General features: G+C 42.3%; 1 protein-coding gene across 3 annotated transcripts in view; it reads left to right on the top strand.

Annotated features, from left to right (window-relative positions):
* The window catches only part of PRKAR1B (protein kinase cAMP-dependent type I regulatory subunit beta), a 92,825-nt gene that overhangs the window by 44,620 nt on the left and 29,663 nt on the right, over positions 1–18,542 (top strand). For all 3 annotated transcript variants that reach the window (XM_069029848.1, XM_069029849.1, XM_069029850.1), the window contains exons 5-7: positions 7,529–7,590; positions 8,335–8,381; positions 15,992–16,150. In XM_069029848.1, the coding sequence (XP_068885949.1) occupies positions 7,529–7,590; positions 8,335–8,381; positions 15,992–16,150 (268 nt within the window). The remainder of the gene's footprint in view (positions 1–7,528; positions 7,591–8,334; positions 8,382–15,991; positions 16,151–18,542) is intronic.

Consider the following 18,542-nt stretch of genomic DNA (forward strand, 5'->3'; position numbering starts at 1 on the left):
GCTCAAAGCCAGGCTGCACAGAGCTGGCTGCTCTCACCAAGAGCCTTGCCCAGTTTGGAAACAATCCCCTTCCCTGGGCCCCTCTTTAGGGTCTGACCACCCTCATTGGGATTTTTTTCCCCCTCTTGATCAGGTGGTAATTTCCTCTGTTCCCATTTGTGCCTGTTGTTTTAAAAGCAAGGAGAACTCCCTGATCCTATTTTCAGAAGAGACCAAACAGAGTTCTCCCTCTTCCCTTCATCTGCTCTGTGCTCCAGGCCCTGGACCATTTTGATGGCCACTGTGGACTTGCTCCAGTTTGTCAGTGTCTTCATTGTATTAGGGAGCCCAAAACTAGCCCTGGTACTCCAGGCTGTCCAAGGGGGGCTGAACAGAGGGAAATAATCAACTCCTTCAGCCTGCTGGCTACACTCCTGGTGAAACAGCCCAGCCTGCAGTTGTTCTTGAACTGCAGATTGTTGAAACCTATGGAACTGGTCTGCTGTGGAAGACACTGGGGAGCTGGGGCTGCTCGATGGGGTGTCCTGTGCCTGAGCCTGGCTTTGGGCACCAGGTGGGATGGGGCTGAAGATCCACATTGTGCAAGGTTCCTTCTCTGTGCCTGCTCTGCCACAGGGCTTCTGTGCAAGTGGTGATGGCTCTGCAGCTGGGGCTGGCTGAGGGAACTGTGGGTCTTCCCTCAGCTTTGGGAAAGGTTAGATGGAGCTGATAGTAAGAAGTGGACCTGAGTTACATTTCCACCAAGCCCTGCCTCGTTGGACACATGTGGTACAAGCAAGGCTCGGCAGCGTGACGTCAATGAAGTGATGGTTCTGAGGGGTGGTGAGAGGAAAGGAGGCCAAAGCGAGGTGTGGGATTGGGCCCTGCCCTTCTTGAGCCACATTGTTTGGCCCCTTTTTGACCTCTTACTGCAGTAGTCCATGCAGACAGCTTTCCAGATGAAGATCCCTGCAGAAACCCTCTCTGGAAGCTGCTGTTAACACGTGGAAGATGATGTGACCCATTGGCACGTACAGAGCCTGTAAAATGGATTGATGCTCTGCCTATAAAGTTGTGTTCTGTTCATTGGGTGTAACAATTAATGAACCTATAAAGGGACTTCATAAAACAGTAGAAATGGAAATACTTCAGAGAAATAGAAGTTGATAAATTTTTATTTCTTTCTTTCATGTTTCGTGTGTCTGTTAGTTACGTGGAGCTGTGACTTAATGCATGTTATGGAATCAGACATGGGCTTTAGTGTTAGCCTGCCATTCACAATGTCCTCTCGTGTCCAATTTATATGATCATTATAGTAAAATCAATGCATGTCTTAATTGTAATAATAACTAATCATCAGCCATTACAATGAAGTAATTAAACACTCTAAATTGTTAATAGCTTTGGATGCTGCTATAATTAATTTGTTGCTGCCCTAACAGGAAGAGAAATTAACAAAAGCAGATGGGTAATGTTTTTGTTAAGGCTTCAGTGCTGACTCTTTCTTAGGTACATGCCTGCCACACCACATATTTGATTATAGCAATTGTAAACTCAGGGCTGTTAATTTTAAATACCTCTAAAAAGGAATCTTTTCTTTTTACCTGGTTACAATGCTTTTATTCTCAGTAGTCAGTAAATCATGGTAGTGGCTCCTGGTGGTTCCAGTATTGTACATTAGCAAGGACTTGCAGCATTCCTAGGAACAAGCAGTATGGGTTGGAGCCTTGTACTTACACACTGCAGAGACCCTTGCAATTTATTCAGTGGTAAAGTACTGTGTTTATTCCCTCACTACACAGATGTTTATTGAAGCCAGTCTGGTTTAAATTTTGTGCTCTTCATCCTGACAGAGCAGGAGGAGCTGTTGTTAGAACAATTGCTAGAAAGATGTTGTCTTTTCAGGAAATGAATCGTAAGAAAATCTCAGCAGTACATAAGAAGACCCCGTGCACCCCCACCTCCCACCCCCCACTTTAGAAATCTTAAAATAGTACCCAGCCAGTACCCAAAGCTACACCTAAAGGAAGGTGGAGTTACTACCAGCCCTGTTTACTAAACTTTAAAGGTATGTAAGTAGGAAAGGTTTAGAATACTTGAATCCTGCTGCTAGGGCAGCCTCATTCCAAGAAAACGTTGCGTGTCTTTTGTTGAATTATGCCAGAACAGCTCCATATCTTTTAAAGCTGTCCTCAACAACACAGGGCTGGCTTTGTTTTGCTGGAGAGATAGCAAAAGAAGGAAAAACTGCTTAGTGCAAACACTGAAGGCTTTCTGAGGCTGCCTGCACAATGAAATTGTTCTGATTGAACTCTTGACAAATTATAACCTGCAGGTACAGTGAGGATTTTCCATTTTTGCCTAACACGTATACATTTTGTCTCTTCCATTTTTCCTTCCCTGCAATGCATTCAGCACAGCAAGGGCTGGAAAGAAATCTGATTGTGAAACTGATAAATTGTCTTACATAGTTTCCCTATTTTGGCCATTGCCATGGTCTGGTTCTGAAAGTGCTTGGAATTCTCTTTCTCTCATTTTGTTTTAACAAGCTTCTTCTCAGTTGCCTATTGCCAGTGCTATATTACCCACAGTGCACATCATTTTTTTTTTCTATCTCCTATTCTACGTCGACTCCAAGAGGCCTTGGTGTAAAAGCAGATGAGATGATTTATTTTTATCACTCACTTTTTCTCGTGAGAAAGAGAACCCCTTGGCCCTGCCTTCTCCACTGGCTCCCTCTTAGCACAGGCATTTTCTTCTTGGCAAATGGGGTCCATAAAATGCTACTGGAATTAAATCAGCAAAGTGTTTCATTATATTTATTCTGCAGTCACTGTGATAGATCCTTTTCTGGTCTAAATAGCTTCAGTCTCATTGATTTGAGTGCAGTTTGCCTTCTTTGCATGAGAAGGGAATTGGCTCAACCTGGCCAGGTGGCCAGGAGTCATCAGAGATGCCAGACAGCAGAGGATCAGCCCCTGTGGTTCCAGGTCTGATTGCAGTTGTTTGCAGTTCCATGTACACTCATGGAAGACACTTCATGTGTTAAAACTTGCTGCAAGCCTTTGATATCTTTGACCTTTTAAAAAAAGTCTTCTAAATTTTGATATTCCCTAAGCAGACAGCTGGTATTTTTTGATTGAATAGATAGAGATTTCATGTCTAAACTCATTTCTTGGTTTCACTTTGCTGCCTTAGTTCACTGCTCCCTGTATGTTCTCTGCTGCTCACAATCTTTTCTTGTGATTTGTTTTTGAATGATACTATCGAAAGGTTGAAAAGAATTCAAGGTGCAGAAATGCCTCTGGAAAACATTAGTGATGTCCTGCTAGTGTCCCCCTTTGGATCTAAACATGGATATTCAGGTACATACAGTCCCACCTGCAGCTACACTTCCAAGCCAAAAAATTGCCCCTGATACCTTCTGACTGGAACAAATGCTTGACTCCCAAGTGCCACGAGCGACCAGATAGAGATCCTCTGGGAGGAGGTAGGGAAGGTTTAAAAAAATTGCAAAGCCTGTCAAAGTCTTTGGCTTTGGAGAGGGTGAGAAAGAGCCCTCCAAGTGCTGATGCTGAGCCTGGGGCACGCTGAGTGCAGTGCAGCTCTCTTGGTTGCAGTCTCGTGAAACAACAGCTTAAATACCAGAACCGGTGCCCTATTTTCTTCATCTGTCACCTGAATAAGTCATCTGGAAAGAGGGCAAATGATACATTGTCAACAAAATAAAGAAATCCCTCTGAGCAGGTCTCATTTACAGCACAATCATAAAAATCCTGGCTAAAAATCACACCATTTCCGTATCAGTTGAGCACACAGCATTGCGAGCACGGTCGGTGTCAACAGTGCAGGGGCAGGAGACAGAGGCTGCTGTGTTCTTGGTGCTGCAGCTCAGACAGAAGATGAAATCATGGGAGTTCAACATTTGAAGACTTAACTACTGATTTTCTGGCTTTCTGTTTGTGTTGGAGTAAAACCTGCTTGTGCTTGAAAAAAAAAATTTGGTTGTTAGGAATGCGTTTGCATGTGTTTGGCCCTAATTATTTAAAAAACCCTTCAAACCCTAGAAATACAGCTACTTTTGCAGAGCTGTAGTTACAGTCTCTGCTTGGTGGTGGGATGGTTGCAGCACTGTATTTGTAAGGGCTGTTTTTTGCTGTAATGGCCAGACAATGATTTTGGATGCCTTACAAACAAGTGTGTGGTACAGGAAGAAACAACAGACCATATTTTTGGCCTTGTCTGTATTGTTTATGCCTTTAGCAAGCACCACTTACTTATTCAGTATTTAAAGCTTTTGTTTTCTCTGCACAGTGCAGGCCCAGGACACATGGCTTGAACTGAATATGCAGCATCAGACCTTTACTGGGGAGATGGAAAATAGGTCTGGTTATTTTGCAGTTTCAGATTTTGGCTTGGTTCAGGGACAAATACTTCAACTTTTGCAAGTATTTTGGTATATTGATCCTTGTGACATTTTTGTGTTTATTTCAGACACTGAAGGTAAAGGCAATAAGAAAAATTTCCAAACCCATTCTACACTTAGTCTGAACTGAGTCAAAAGGCAGATTTCCTGCATGGACCTTAAGCATTTGGTACTTTAGGAGGTGATAATTTCCAGAAGGGTGGTTTTCTTTGGTGCCATTCTGAAAGGCCCAGTTCTTGGCTGCCAAGCCTGTGGGCTGAGAAACTTTGAGGCTGCCTGTTGATCCATATCATTGGAGATCTGCTGATTAATGAATCTCAAATTGAGCATCCAAAAGCAGAAACACTTCAACTCAATCACTTTGAGACATCTTGGCCTATCAATTAAGAGCAGTAATTCTCCAGTAGAAAAGGAACATGGTGGTGTGTTTTCAGTGACAGCTGTGGTATTACTGGTTGCTTACATTTATATCAAAGACATGACCTGGTTTCACCTTGGAGTTGTAAATCAACATCACTGTAACTTTGGGTGCCTTGCATGTCTCTGTGTTCTTATGTACTTCCGAATAATTTTTGATGACATGTCCTCCAAAAGTCTCCTTAAAAACCCAAGTCTTGGTCTAATAAGAATAAGACTTCACTGAAATAAGATTAAGACTTCACCCCATCATATATGGGGTGCTAGAATATTTACACTGATATTTCCCTGCACAGCAGAGTATCAGGGTAAATCTGCTGTTGCTGCTGATAGACTTTGGGTTTATTACACTGTCAGCTGAAAGTTTTAGTCTGTGAGTTTTAAAGAGGTTATTTCTTTTTTTTGATGAAACTAAAAGGTGATGTAGAAATAAAATGAGGAACATTTTGGAGAAGGGTGCAGTGCTATACATAATTTATTGGGCACTGTTTGTACAGTCAATTGTTAAGTTATAAATAAAATAGAGGATTAAAACAAGGATGAAAGGGTGAATCTGCGGGTAGTTATGTCCTCTGTATTTCTATTAAAAAAAGGGAAAAGTTTCCCAGTTTGTTCAAACAGCACATTTTGGTTTGGTTATCGATATACACTGCGTTGTACCTATTTTTGGATGTATCACATTGAAGACTGCCTCACAGAGTGCCTTTTCCTCAGCAAATGTTCTGCAGGCTGCAGAGCTGTTCTCAGAGCTCAGTGAGGTGCCCCGGCACAGCCAAGGGGAAACCAGAGGGAGGCAAACGAGCCCCTGTCACACTGAATTCCCAGTCCCAGAGCTGCTGAAGGACAACTGCACTTCTCTCATGGACACAGAGTCCCTCGGTGGCTGTTCCAGTTCAACACCCACCAGTGTGGCAGTTTCCCCATCCCACTGGAACCTCAGCTCCCAGTTCCAGCTGGAGCATTGGCACAGGGACCAGCTCCAGAGATTTGTCTGTACCAGGCAGATGGTTTCTGCCAGCAGAGAAGTCCCTTGAACTGGAGAAATGCTGAAGCTATGTAAGATCACAAAAACAAGCTTGGGGGATTTAAGAATAAGGTCCATAGGCTTTTCAAAAGAATTTATTGTAGATCTTTGCATTGGTGCTCACAATGAGGAGAGGAAGAAGCTTCTCCTGGATGCCTCGGAGCAGGTTTTGTGTCCATGGTGGAGGAGGTGTTTCCTGAGTGTGAGTAGGAATAGCATGGAGTGGACCTGATGAAACAACAGGAGTAAAATATATCATTTTGTTATATATAGGCCGTGGGCTGAGCATCCCTTGCAGGTGCTGCGGGAGGTGCCTGGTTTGAAATCTCCCAGTTCTCCTACCAGCGGTGCTGACGCAGAGCTGTGATCCTGAGCAAAAACATTCAGACTGATGAAGAGGAAAGACATGAGCAATTTGAACTTAGGAGTGAAACATTTCCTAGAACTGAGCCTGAATAAAGTCTGGAACAGTTGAACAGGAAATAAGCTAATAATGGGATTTTACAATATGCATTTCCCATATAAGGCATTGAAATGTAGCATAGGTTTCATGGGTTTGGTGGCTGATCTTCTGCCTATTTTGATGAAAATTTTTGGTTTCTTCCCTGTTTGTGTTGTTGTGTGTGTGAGGTCCTTTCTTCACTCCAGACTGAAGTGTTTCATCTCACCACTGTCGTCAGTGGTCCCTGGATGGACCATTCCTAGGCCAGACCAGGGAAGAGAGCAGTTAACAATCCCCTCTTGCTGCCTTTTGTTTTTGTTGGGGAGCTATTTCCTTTAGCCCTTAAGACTGATGCATAGGAAGGGGAAGAGAGGTGGGGAGTGCCCGTCTTGATGTGGTTCATGCTTCTGAAAATAAGTTCCCCAAAATCTGATGTGGGGAAAGGAAGCCCTGGCTCCACGGAGCCTGCTGTCTCCCTCAATAAACAAAGGACTGGCTTTGGGCACGTTGCCCGAAGTGTTGGTGCAGGGTGTGTTCCCATCCCTACTGCTCTGCCTGGCCTTTTAAGGCGATGTGACAGTGAGCTGGAGACGTGGAAAGGTGTGTAATTCAGCTGTGATTAATGAGCACGAGGCTCCTCTGCAGCTTCCCTCCTTCTGTAGCATCGCTCAGATTCCCTTCTCACGAGTAACTCGCTGAGATTTTCAGACTTTGGCCTCTTCTGCACTGTGAGTGCAATCTCCTGCCAGCTCTTATGCTACATTAATTTAGAGCCAACTACCTTTCCAAATGTGCTCTGTACTGTGGAACAGGTTTTGCTTGTAAATGCAAGGCCAGATGTTCAGAAGAGGAGAGCTCCCGTTTGGGCATCTGGCAGTCACTGCTGGGCCACAAACGCGTCACAGCTGAAAATCTGAAATCTCTCTGCTTAGACAACACAGTATCAGGCTGGCCAGTTTGTGCACTGCTGTAAGAGATGTCTTTCTCCATATAATTCAGGAGTTCTTTCAAAATAGCACACACCGAGTCATGGTCTCAGTTTTAAACCACAGCTTGTGCCTAACAAGTTACTTTGATTTCTTGCCGAGCAGGGGTTCACTTTCCAGTTACAGCTAATGTTTTCCTTTCCTTTTTCTGCAAAATCTGTTAACAAAGGCTAAATAAACAATGAAGGTAGGTCTACTGGATAGATAAGAAATAGGTCTGATTTATTAATAAGTGTTTCTTTTTTTTTATCCAGTGACATATTCGATGCCATGTTCCCCGTCACGCACATCGCAGGAGAAACAGTCATACAACAGGGTAATTCTTCCTGCCATTTTTTCTCCTGTATGTTTGCTAAGGTCCTATAATTCACATCTCTCCATCTGAGATTTCACCCTCTTTGCTTAATGGGAAGAATAACCATATTCCAAAGGCCTCCGAGTGTGCAGCTTTATGATAAATTCATCGATGCAGGTCCCTTGCTACACATGCAGAGGACCCCACTCTGGTGGACCTCCAGGGTTTCAAAGTGCTGCAGTTAAATGTAGATAAACAGCACTTCAAATTAAAATGTTCATTCCTTAACTGAAGATAGCCAGGAAGTAAACCCCAGCTCAGGATGCATAAGGGTGGCACAGGTGAGCTGAGAGTAACTAGAGATGGAAAATATTTTTTATGGTTGTTGGGAATATTCAACACCTCATTGTGCTGTATCAGAGTTATCACACTTGGCAACTTACCTGCATGCCTGCAGCATGTTGTGGAGGACTTCATTAACCTCAGGCTATATTAAAACCTTGAGTGTTTACCCTGAATGAAGTATTGAATCAATCAAAAGAGATAAATTAATGCAATTGAAAAGTATTAATAGCAAGAAGTCATAGTGACACTTTGATTTGGGAAGGCAAATAGGCAAGGATGTTTCGAAAAATTAATCTCTCTGTAAGTAATCTGGTGTACAAACCTGTGCAAATATGTACAGGATTAAATACAGGGCCAGGAAGTTATTGAATAGCTTGGCAGACCTTCAGGAAACAATCACCTTTTGTGTTTTGTGTCCAGGTGATGAGGGAGACAACTTCTATGTGATTGACCAAGGCGAGGTGGATGTAAGTATGCTCTTGCAGTGTAATATTTATTTTGAAGCTACAGAATAAAATTGTGTGCTTTGGCAGAGAGCTTGAGCCCGCCATGTGCTGTGGGTCTGTCTCCTTTCTTCTTGAACTAGATTTCACAGGACTGGTTTCATTACTTCGCTTTTGTTGTGTTATTTGTTCATAATTTTAGATTTGGCATGTGTTCCATCCTAGCTTATTTGTCCATTCCAAGCAGGAAAATGGTATCAAAACCAAGCAAATGACATTATCTTCAGAGCCCTAACCATGCCTGGAGGTGTGCAGTCTTTGGCAGAGCAGGCCACCATGCTGGAATGCACCTGAGGGTTCAGATCAACCATAAAGAAAATATTTTCTTTAATCAGTTAGCTTAGCTCATGTGTTGTTTGGTTTTGTTTTGTTTGTTTTTGGTTTTTTGTTTTGTTTTGTTTTTTTCTCACAAATTGAGATACAGCCTCAGGCAGTGAGTTTCATTTTAGAAACCTTAATTTGCTTTTAAAATTAGGTCCAAGTATAAGAACAATGCAGCATATTAATAAAGCAGAGATTATTATAAGTGTAAAGTGATCTGTTAGACCACAAAATGTTTACAGGAGTATGCAGTGGTTTAATCAGCAAGTCTTTGAAAAGAAGCTTCTTTCTGAACCTGCCTTCCAAATCATAAACTATTCACCTCTTATCATTTCTCTCCTCTATCAAACTCACCCTTTTGCAGTTTTGCTGCAAGTTCCTACACACATCTTATGTACCCACAGTTGTTGGGTAGGACAGACTTGCTCATTAGCAGCTTTGCTCTTCAGATGCCCACATGAATTCGGTTTGGCATATTTAAAGAAGAAGGTGATTTATTTTAAATGCAGGCAGGAGGCACAGAGTTATTTTAGTGAAAGTTATTTTTTTTTTTAGCGGTCTGTTTGTGTCAGGAGACCATCTAATTGGTATTGTTGGGAATTGAGAAACCTCACATGCTGCCTCTGCCTCTGGAAGTTGCTCCTCAGGAAATCCGTCTGACTCACTGTTCCTATCAGACAACCCTCTCAATAGCAAACACTGCCACATCCACGGGGCCAGAAAATAAAAGGGTAATATTTATAGAACAGTGTTAAAATTTAGTTTTAAAATAATTGACTTGGGACCGATAGGGAGCTAAATGAGTTCACTGGCTTTGGATCAGACCCACAAGCACGCAAATGCACATGTTGAAGTTATAGATTAATCCTCTTTAAAAATAATGTGTCCTCTCTCAACACCTTTAGGAAAGCTTTCTTCAGTGTTTGGCTCAGGGATAGTGAGGGAGTGAATGACACCAGAAAGCAGTCTGCAAAACCCTTGCAATTAATTGCAAGAATTAATATTCTATATGCACATCTTAAAAAACAGTGACAGAGTAGATTGCAACTTTGATTTCATGAGCACTATCACTCCCTAGTCTGCTACGATCAGCCTATAGCTGCTAGGACAGATCAAAATGGACAGATCCACCACAGTGTCACCCTGACACTTCCCAGAGACACGTACAGACATCACCTGTGGGACAAATCCTTCCTAACAAGACTTAAAAATGTAATCTGGACTGTGCCTGTCCAGAGACCAGCGCAGCTTCTGACCATCTATGTCTGGCCAAACTCTTCTGTGACCAGCTCTCATGCTGCCCCACTTCAGCACCCCCTAAGGTGCCTCCTGATGCACCTTTCCACTGCTCTCTCCATCTGCTCAGCTTGGTTCTTTCTCCTTGCTAAGCTTTTCCTAAAACTTCAGCCAAAACACCCCCTGAATTCCAGTGCAAGGTGCCGTGGAAGGCGTTTGCTCATGCAGGAGCTACACCCTGGAACTTCCCTGCATTAACTGCCCTGCTGGGAAGCTGCAGGGAGGGGATCCCAGTTTTCCCCTCAGAGGAAAGTCTGTTCCAGGGCACCAGTGCAGAGTGAGCTGCTCCTGTGTAAGGCAGCAGCTCCCAGAGCTCCTGGGCGTGCACCATCGCCCCGTATGTGGTGCTCCCAGGAAGAGTTCTGCCACTTTCTGGGCAGGGCTGCTAAAATCCTTGTTGTCTGAGGAGACTCCAGGCCACTAGTAAGCGAGCTGCTTTCATTTAAGCCTTGCCAGATACTTTTCTGGCATGCTTCCATGCTTCTCCAAGAAAAAAAGCGACTTGGAGTGGAGACAATTGACCCCGAGACTTAGAGCCTCGAGCCATTTTCTGCCTGGTTCAGCTGGTGTTGGCATGTGCATGGAGGCTTTAACCCCTGGCCAGGGTCTCTGCTGCCATTCCCTGATCTGCTTGGAAGTGTCAGGAATACCAGGAATGGTGGTGATCCAGGAGCAATTTACTCTGATAGGCACCCAGATTTTCCATACACAGGCAAGACAGACGTAAAGGAGGTTGCAAGTGTCATTGTAAAATCCCAACCCATGGAAGAGAGTCATGACAAAACTGAAAAAAAAAACCCCAATAAGATCTATCAACTAAGCAACCAAAACCAAACAGAAACCACCAACAAAGTGAGAATAACAAAATCAGTGTGTGGTGTTTTGAATTTAAAAAACTGCAGCATTTAAAAGGAGTTTTGGCACAGGCACCCCAAAGACTAAGTAAGAACTTTCTAATATTTTCCCTTAAAAAATAATCTGAGTCAAATTAGAAGCACCATAAAATATTTTTTTAATATAATAACACTTCATTCTCAACTCTTACATTTTCCTGGGGAATGAATGAGCCCCGTTACCACAGAACAAAGTATCTGTACATTTTCCCTGTGTGGGGCAAGGGAAGGGCACAACTTTCATATGTAACAGAAGGATTTTAGAATGAGGAAGAAGTAGGCCTTTGAAAACCTGGGCCTTGTACTCTTGTACGTATCCTACACACCAAATCTGGCATTATTGTATTATCAGTCACAGTCTTCCTCCTTAGCACATCGGGGTTGAGGAGAATTGTTACCTCATGGCCCATCCCTGCAGATGGGTGCAGTGCACACGAGGTAGATGATGGCACAAACTTTGAAGTCTTAGAGGTCAATTGTCTACTGGAAGCTTTCCTGCTCAGACAAATGGGAGTGTGTGCCAAAAAGGAGCTGGCAGAGCTTAAATTATAGTTTCCAGTAAAGATGTTGAAAGTACCTGCTAAAATGTGACTTGCAAAAATCTCTAATCCATATTTCTAAGTATAAAGTGACTTCCTGTTTGTTATTTTAATCTCATAACCTCACATTTTTTGCTTTAAAAAGCACCATCCACTGCCCTTTTCTAACAGATGTATTTTTTTTTTTAGACCCAGCAACTTCCTATTCTATTTAATGTCACAGCAACTTTCTCTACAGGCATTCTCAGGTTTTCTTCTTGTAAGACAACAGCAGCCAAGCTGTACTATGGTGAAAATCAGAATAAAAGCTTTTCAGTGTTTTTTTTTTCTTAAATTTCTGTATTTACTGTATAAATCTCTATGTGAAGATATACATGAATATTGTGGAAATTATCTCTTGATTGTAGGTCAAATCTTCCTGAAGCCCTTATGTGTATACACAAACTGTCTAATTTGTGTATACAAAGATGAAAATGACACAGCATTTTATGTGAGAATACTGTTGGATTTTAAAACTAGTTATATTTCATGGTTAGATTCCATAGATTGCTTCTGGTTTGAATCCTTCCATCTTCAACGATTTTTCTAATTTTGGAAGGTTGCCTTTTGAAATTTGAAGCAGAACATTTTAAAGTTTGGAGTTTTTCAGCTTGAACTTTTAAGGATTCTTAAGTCAGTCTCCAAGCTCATATGTTCAAATTCAAACTGGTTTTAAAACACTGTCTTCATTTGAGGAAACTACCCACATATAAATACCCTCCATGTCTAAGGCTTCTTTATTTTTCCTAGAATAAATAAAACTCATCTTCATTTTTGGATAACAAAGCCTTGACAAGAACGAAGCACAAATTATTACAAACAGACCCAAGGGAGGGGATTCAAGACATAAGAATTGTCATGCCTGGAACAAATTAGATTGTCCACAGAGATCACAAAGTGGCAGCAAAAAAAAACCCCAATCAAACTAGAAGTTAACTTGAAATCAGTAATACAAAATTAAAGGAAAGATAAATTCACTCCAATGAAGCTCAGAGATAGATGTTCATATCCTGCCTTCAAGGTGAAATGCTCATGGCAAGGTTCCTTTCTGCATCTCCAGAGAAAGAACCTGGAGATGAGGGAGGCCCAGATTCATTCCCGTGGCACTGAATGTTGTGGGACTCTGCATCTTCTCCCACAGCTAGTGCCCATGGATATCACAGCCCATTTGCCTCCTAAAAAGATAATGAAATGAGCCAAACTGTGTGATTCTCAAGCCCCCAGAAATTGCAGTGCTCATATTAGATGATGGGAAACTATAGAAATCTAAAGTACTTTTGCTCTGTGGAAAGTAGATGGCCCTGATGTGTTGGTCATATTTGGGCATCTGCACTTCTGCTTCTCCTCTTCAGCTGCATAAAAAAATGTTCCAGCTGTTATGTGACTGGCAGGTCAAGTGACAATTAGGAATAATTCATTCATGTACTCACCACTTCGGTGAGAGTTCACAAATGCCTAAAACTGGCTGAGCCAAAACCTCAGCCCAGCATTTTTTAGGATAAATAGGGAGATCATCTGAGCTGCTGCCATATAAAATTGACTTTCATAAGCTGTTCTGAGCCTAAAATAGCTTTGCTTCCCACACCTTACAAACAGAACTTCTTTCCTTTCCACTTCTTTTTAAAAAATCTATTTTAAAGGGATTTAGTGGAGCTGAACTCTGTTAAAGGGCAGGATGGCTTTGCAGTGTGCCATCAGTGCACTTTAACTTCATCACGAACCCACAAGTTGAGCGTTGACTTAGGCCTTTGCAGAGAATGAAGTCCAATGGTTTTGCTTCCAGAAAAACACTTATTCTTAAACTATTTTCTCTTTCAGAGATATTCAAAATGACATTTTTACTGGGGGAGTGAATGCTGGACCCAAAGACTGTCAGATCAGTGATTTGGTTTCACCTCAGAGCACTTTAAACCTGACACCCTTGGGGTGGAGGAATGACCATTTGCATAAACTGTTTAAGGGGAGGTGTCAAACATGTTTTGTACAGTCTTGTCAAGCAAGACAGCAAAATTAAAGGAGTCTTAGAGCAGTTCAGTAGCAGCCTCTCTAAATAACAACTGCAACATTAAATGTCCATCCTTCACTTGCCCAGTCTTGAGTTTTACCAGCATAATTCCCCTCTCTGGGCTGCAGTCACATCCTGCATACTGCTTTAACAAGAAATATCACCATTTTGCTTAAAAAATGTGTGTTGGAATAAGTTTTTTTCCTGCTTATAATGCAGACCCTTCTGCAGTAACAAAATCTGTGCTGTTCAACAGAAGAGCATGTACTCTACACATACACATGTATTTTTGGGGTGCTGAAAAAGAGTCAAGGGTACCATGTCAGTTGATATTCAGGGTGTGGCCCCAAACTCATTGGAATTATTAGGTTTTCCCCACCATCCTTGAGACTTTTTACTGAGGACACACGAATTGCTGTAGTGTAGCAACCCCTGTGAGTCCATGCAGTGAAATTCCCACAGAAGGATGGTAGCCCTACGGTCAAATATGCATCTGGACAATTTTGCAATGAGCTAATAGAGTTCAGAAATGTTCATGCATCCTCACTATGTTACAAGCCTTTCAGAATCCTCATTTTATTCATCCATTTGTCCTGCTTGTCTCACAAAAAAAAAAAAGAAGCCATGGAACTACCCACTTGTTTCACCAGGAAACTGCTTGGGTTTGCCTGGCTTTTTTAAACTTCTTTTTTTGCTTTCATTTTTTTTTCACCATGAGGAGAATCAAAAGTAGATTTAATGTTCTGTGAGATTTTCTTTCTGTGGTGAGTGTGAAAGTTTGAAAGGGAAGGCTGTTGCTGTTCTCTTGTGTGATATTCTCCTGGGTGACATTCATTCTGTCATGGTGATGAAATGAAGCTATAGCTTTTGTGGCTCGAGCTTTTTCTTGGCAGTCTGCAACCACCTGCCTGTTTGGGGTTATTTTTTACCCTTTATTTTTAAGCCCCTTGATCCTCAGATGTTCTAGGAGCACCAGGAGCCTCCACATCACCTGGAGTTCAGCTGCTCCTTTTCAGCTGATACCCAAGAGGTCTCTTGCTCAGCTGAACTGCTCCGTGGCCTCATCCATCTCCTACTGAACCAGCATTTCACTGACCTCAGTAGGAGCTGGAGAAAATCTTAATTGAATATTGTGAAGACAAATTTGGATTGGTTCCAGCTGTATTTTGTAATAAGCCTTTTCATCATAAAACGAAGATAGAATTAAAATCAATACTGACAGGTTGTTGAGTTTTGACCCCGGCTCATTTATTTTGGTCACCATCTTCTCTCATGCACAGCTTGAGCACAGCTCTAATTCAAGCATTTTTTTAAAAACTGCTAGTTTATTTCTCAGTAATTGGTGTCAGGTTATGGTCTTTGCCTTTGCAATACTTTTCTGCTTAAGATGAGAATACCTGCCCTTTTTTTTCATATTATTTTTCTTCACAGAACTTCCAAACAAATGAAATTAACACTGGTTGATTTCTGCTGTTACTGGTCTGTAACAGGTTGGGATATATTTTGCCCTGGGTAAATGCCTTTCCTGCCCTCCAAACTCACAGGCACAGTAACAGAATTAAAAGGGTTTATTGTGTAGTTTACAGCAAGCTGCAGAATGCACAGTCCACAGCAGCCTTTGCATACACTGTTATGGCTCATGAGCTGCACTGTCCATGAATAAATAGTGAGGAAAATGCTGCCCAGCAGAAAACATCTGCTCGAGTCCCCTTCCTCCAGGGAAGGGTTCACGTAGCATCGAGTGTAAGAATTCTCAAATTAAAAATCATCAAGGAAAAATATGGCAATAGTGGTATCAGTCCATACCATGTCCCAAGAAAATATAGTTCCTTAATAGGTTGTGGGTCAAACACTGCCTCCTGAGTTCTCTAGAGCTGGTGTTAGAAGCAGAGGGTAATTCTGCACAGAGCTTTTCAAGTCAAAAGCCCTTAGTCATCTTCACAATGACAGGGAGGCAATCTGTATAGTTAAATTTAAATGGGTTTTGGAGGCACTAGGCTTAGGGAAAGAAAAAAAAAGTTCCTTTTCAAAAGAGATTTCCTTGTTTTGGCTGTTTTTCATTTCATGGCCATGGCACATTTCAGCAATCCTCATTACACATATCAACAAATCTCCTTCCTTTCCAGTCTGACAGTGTTAATAAAAAGCCAAAGTTGTGACAGTTCTGCTTGTTGACTGCCTGAGCCTTGAACACAAGGGAGAAAACATGATGCCAGCTAACCATGGGAGCTGAAAACCTGGAGAGTAAATAAAGTCATTGTACTGAAGCAAGACAACTTGAAATTCTGTCCACAGAGCAGGTTGTTCCCCTCTTTGGGGACCAACTGTCGGAAGTGTCACGCTCGTGTTTTCCTTCTGTGTCCCCAACACTGACAATTAGAAAGGAAATTGCTAACAGCCTTTTAGGTAACTGGCAGCAGGAGGAGAGCTCCAGCTAAATCCCCAAACTGCTTTTGCTTCTTTTGTCTTGTGCTGTGGTAGGTTTATGTCAACGGAGAGTGGGTGACCAGCATTGGAGAAGGAGGCAGCTTCGGGGAGCTGGCGCTGATCTATGGAACCCCCCGGGCTGCCACCGTCAAGGCCAAGACAGACCTGAAGCTCTGGGGCATCGACAGAGACAGCTACAGGCGCATCTTAATGGTGAGTTTATGGGCAAGGGCTTCTCTGTGGAGCTGGTATTTTCTACTTTCTTTTGCAGCTCTGTGTTCAGAGTAGTCTGGTGCTTCCACGTGAAAGAGAGCGGACCTGACAAAATCACTGAGTAACTGAATGAAGCGAGCTGAGAGAAAAGGGGACAGGATTGAGCAGAAAGGCGCTGAGTCAGAAATGCAATTGAGAAACATTATGCATAAGTGTTCTGTGAATGAAAACCTCAGGAGGCCTCTGTTACCCACCAAAGCTATGCAAATCCTCTCCTTGTCGTGAGCCTGGAAATATCTCTCAGCAGCACCCCTTGCCTGTGAAGGCTTTGTCTGATCTTGTATTACATTCCTCAAGGCAGGTGATAGAAAATAAATCCAGCTCCAGTAAAATAAAAAGTCTTGCTTAGACTGTGCCTTCCATCTTTGTTAGCCAGTGTCCTGCCACACATACCATGGGGTGGTAGCTGCTAATGATTCATTGCTCTGCTCCTTTCAAACTCCCTCGTCCCTGCAGCAAAGCTCTACAGGCCTTTGTGGCACCTGGGGTGTGTGCTAGTTTATGGATTTGCTGTTGGTTCTTAAGTGGTGAGTTTATAATGGAAACTTTGACAGATAATTAACTTCAGCAAAGACATAACTTTTTTATGAGTTTGCTTCCAATGTCCATGTGCATATCTTCTTTCTCCATAAAATATTCCTTTCTCTTTGATAATTAACAGACATTACTCTGTGTAAAGCTTATTTCTCAATAGGATTTGTCTCTAAAAGCTGTAGCATTGTTCCTTTCTGGTCTGAAGGAAATGACACTGTGCTCTCAGACTAACAATTTTGAGATCATCTGTATTTCCAGTGGGTGTCATAGAAAGCAGAAAAACTAGCAAAGGAACTGAGTAGATTTTACCCTTAAATGATTAATTCTTAAGCAGCAGAGTGTAAAAGTAATCTTTGTTTACCCTGTGTGATGGCTGTTGGGTGTCTGTATGAGCATTGCTGCTGTTCACTCCCTATTTCATGGGCTGAGTTCAGTGTCACATAAACAAACATCACACTGACATTTAGGAGAGTACAGCTGATGGAAATTTACTCTACCCCAAAATATTCAGCCTGATTGCTCCAAGACAAAATAGAGGAATAATTATGAGAAGTGTTTTGTCTTCTCTCTTGTGGGGAAGCAGGATGAATAGTTTTGAAGGGTTCCCAGTGCAGGCGAGCAGGCAGAGGTATTTCTAAAACACAGAGCAGGAGAATTTCTAAAGAGATGTAAGAGGCACATCCAACTTATTCATCCCATTCCCTACAAGGATGCAGTGGAGGGGTGTCTGGGGTAACTGGTGTGATGAACCTGCAAGCTACAAGGAAGAATCCAAAATACAAAAGAGAAGGAATGTAGGAGGGAAATAAATGTCAGGACAAGGCACATATTCCTTGGCTCTTTAGGCAGAGCTTTCTGCAGCTGCCTGTAACCCCGTGGTGAGGAACTGAAGGGACAGGGTCACAGGCTTTGCAGCCTCGAGGTGATTTCAGTGTTGCTGCTGATGGAACTAGAGGTACCTAAAATCAGCCAGCCCTGTGAGCTGTCAGGGTTGGCCACGTGTCCATTATCATCTGATAGCACATTTCAGAAGATGAATATTTGATGCAGAGACAGGACTTTGCTAAAAGGATTTGAAGTCCCAAGTGGAAAAGGCTGTGTTTTTATTGCTAGCTTTGGTCATACATACAAGCTGAATATTATGGTTGTACTTCTGTTTGATTCTAGTGTAGTGCTAAGTGCTTTTCAAATTAATTTACATGTTCTCTGGACCAGTGACTGCTCTACCTTACCTAGCAAGCTCAGTTTCTGCAATCAATGAGACCTTTTGATTAACATGGATATATTTTCTCTCCCTCTCTCACTTCTTGTGGTTTTTTTCACAGATGGGGCCACTAAAAATTGGTGTTCTGTTGCATTGTGTTAAATACCCAGACAGCATTATTGTAGTATTCCCAGTATTCAGATAGGAAATATTTCATGGTAAATTAATTGCTGCAGGTATAGAAAATGTCCAATTTTAAATGCAGTCCATGGTGAATGCAATTTACCCATCCTCACTGAGTGAATCCTGTCATCTTTCCATTTATTTGTAGGTGCAGGGTGGATAATTTCATTGCTATAGGTGAAACGAGACACCTGTCTTTGTGCAGTCATGTGAGGGCAGGTTACAGTGGCTCTCTGCACATTTCCTCAAGCCTAAGAATTAATTACATCGTGTTTCAGTGGCTGCATTTCATACTTGAAGCTGACTCCACCATTATGGGGCTGCTTTTGCTGTGCTCACTTCAAGTGCAGTAGTAGCTGCCTTTCAACTCCCAGAAACATGGTGTCCTGCCATTTGGCCTCTAAGTGGGTA

The sequence above is a fragment of the Aphelocoma coerulescens genome, chromosome 14 (assembly GCF_041296385.1).
Source record: "Aphelocoma coerulescens isolate FSJ_1873_10779 chromosome 14, UR_Acoe_1.0, whole genome shotgun sequence".
NCBI lineage: Eukaryota > Metazoa > Chordata > Aves > Passeriformes > Corvidae > Aphelocoma > Aphelocoma coerulescens.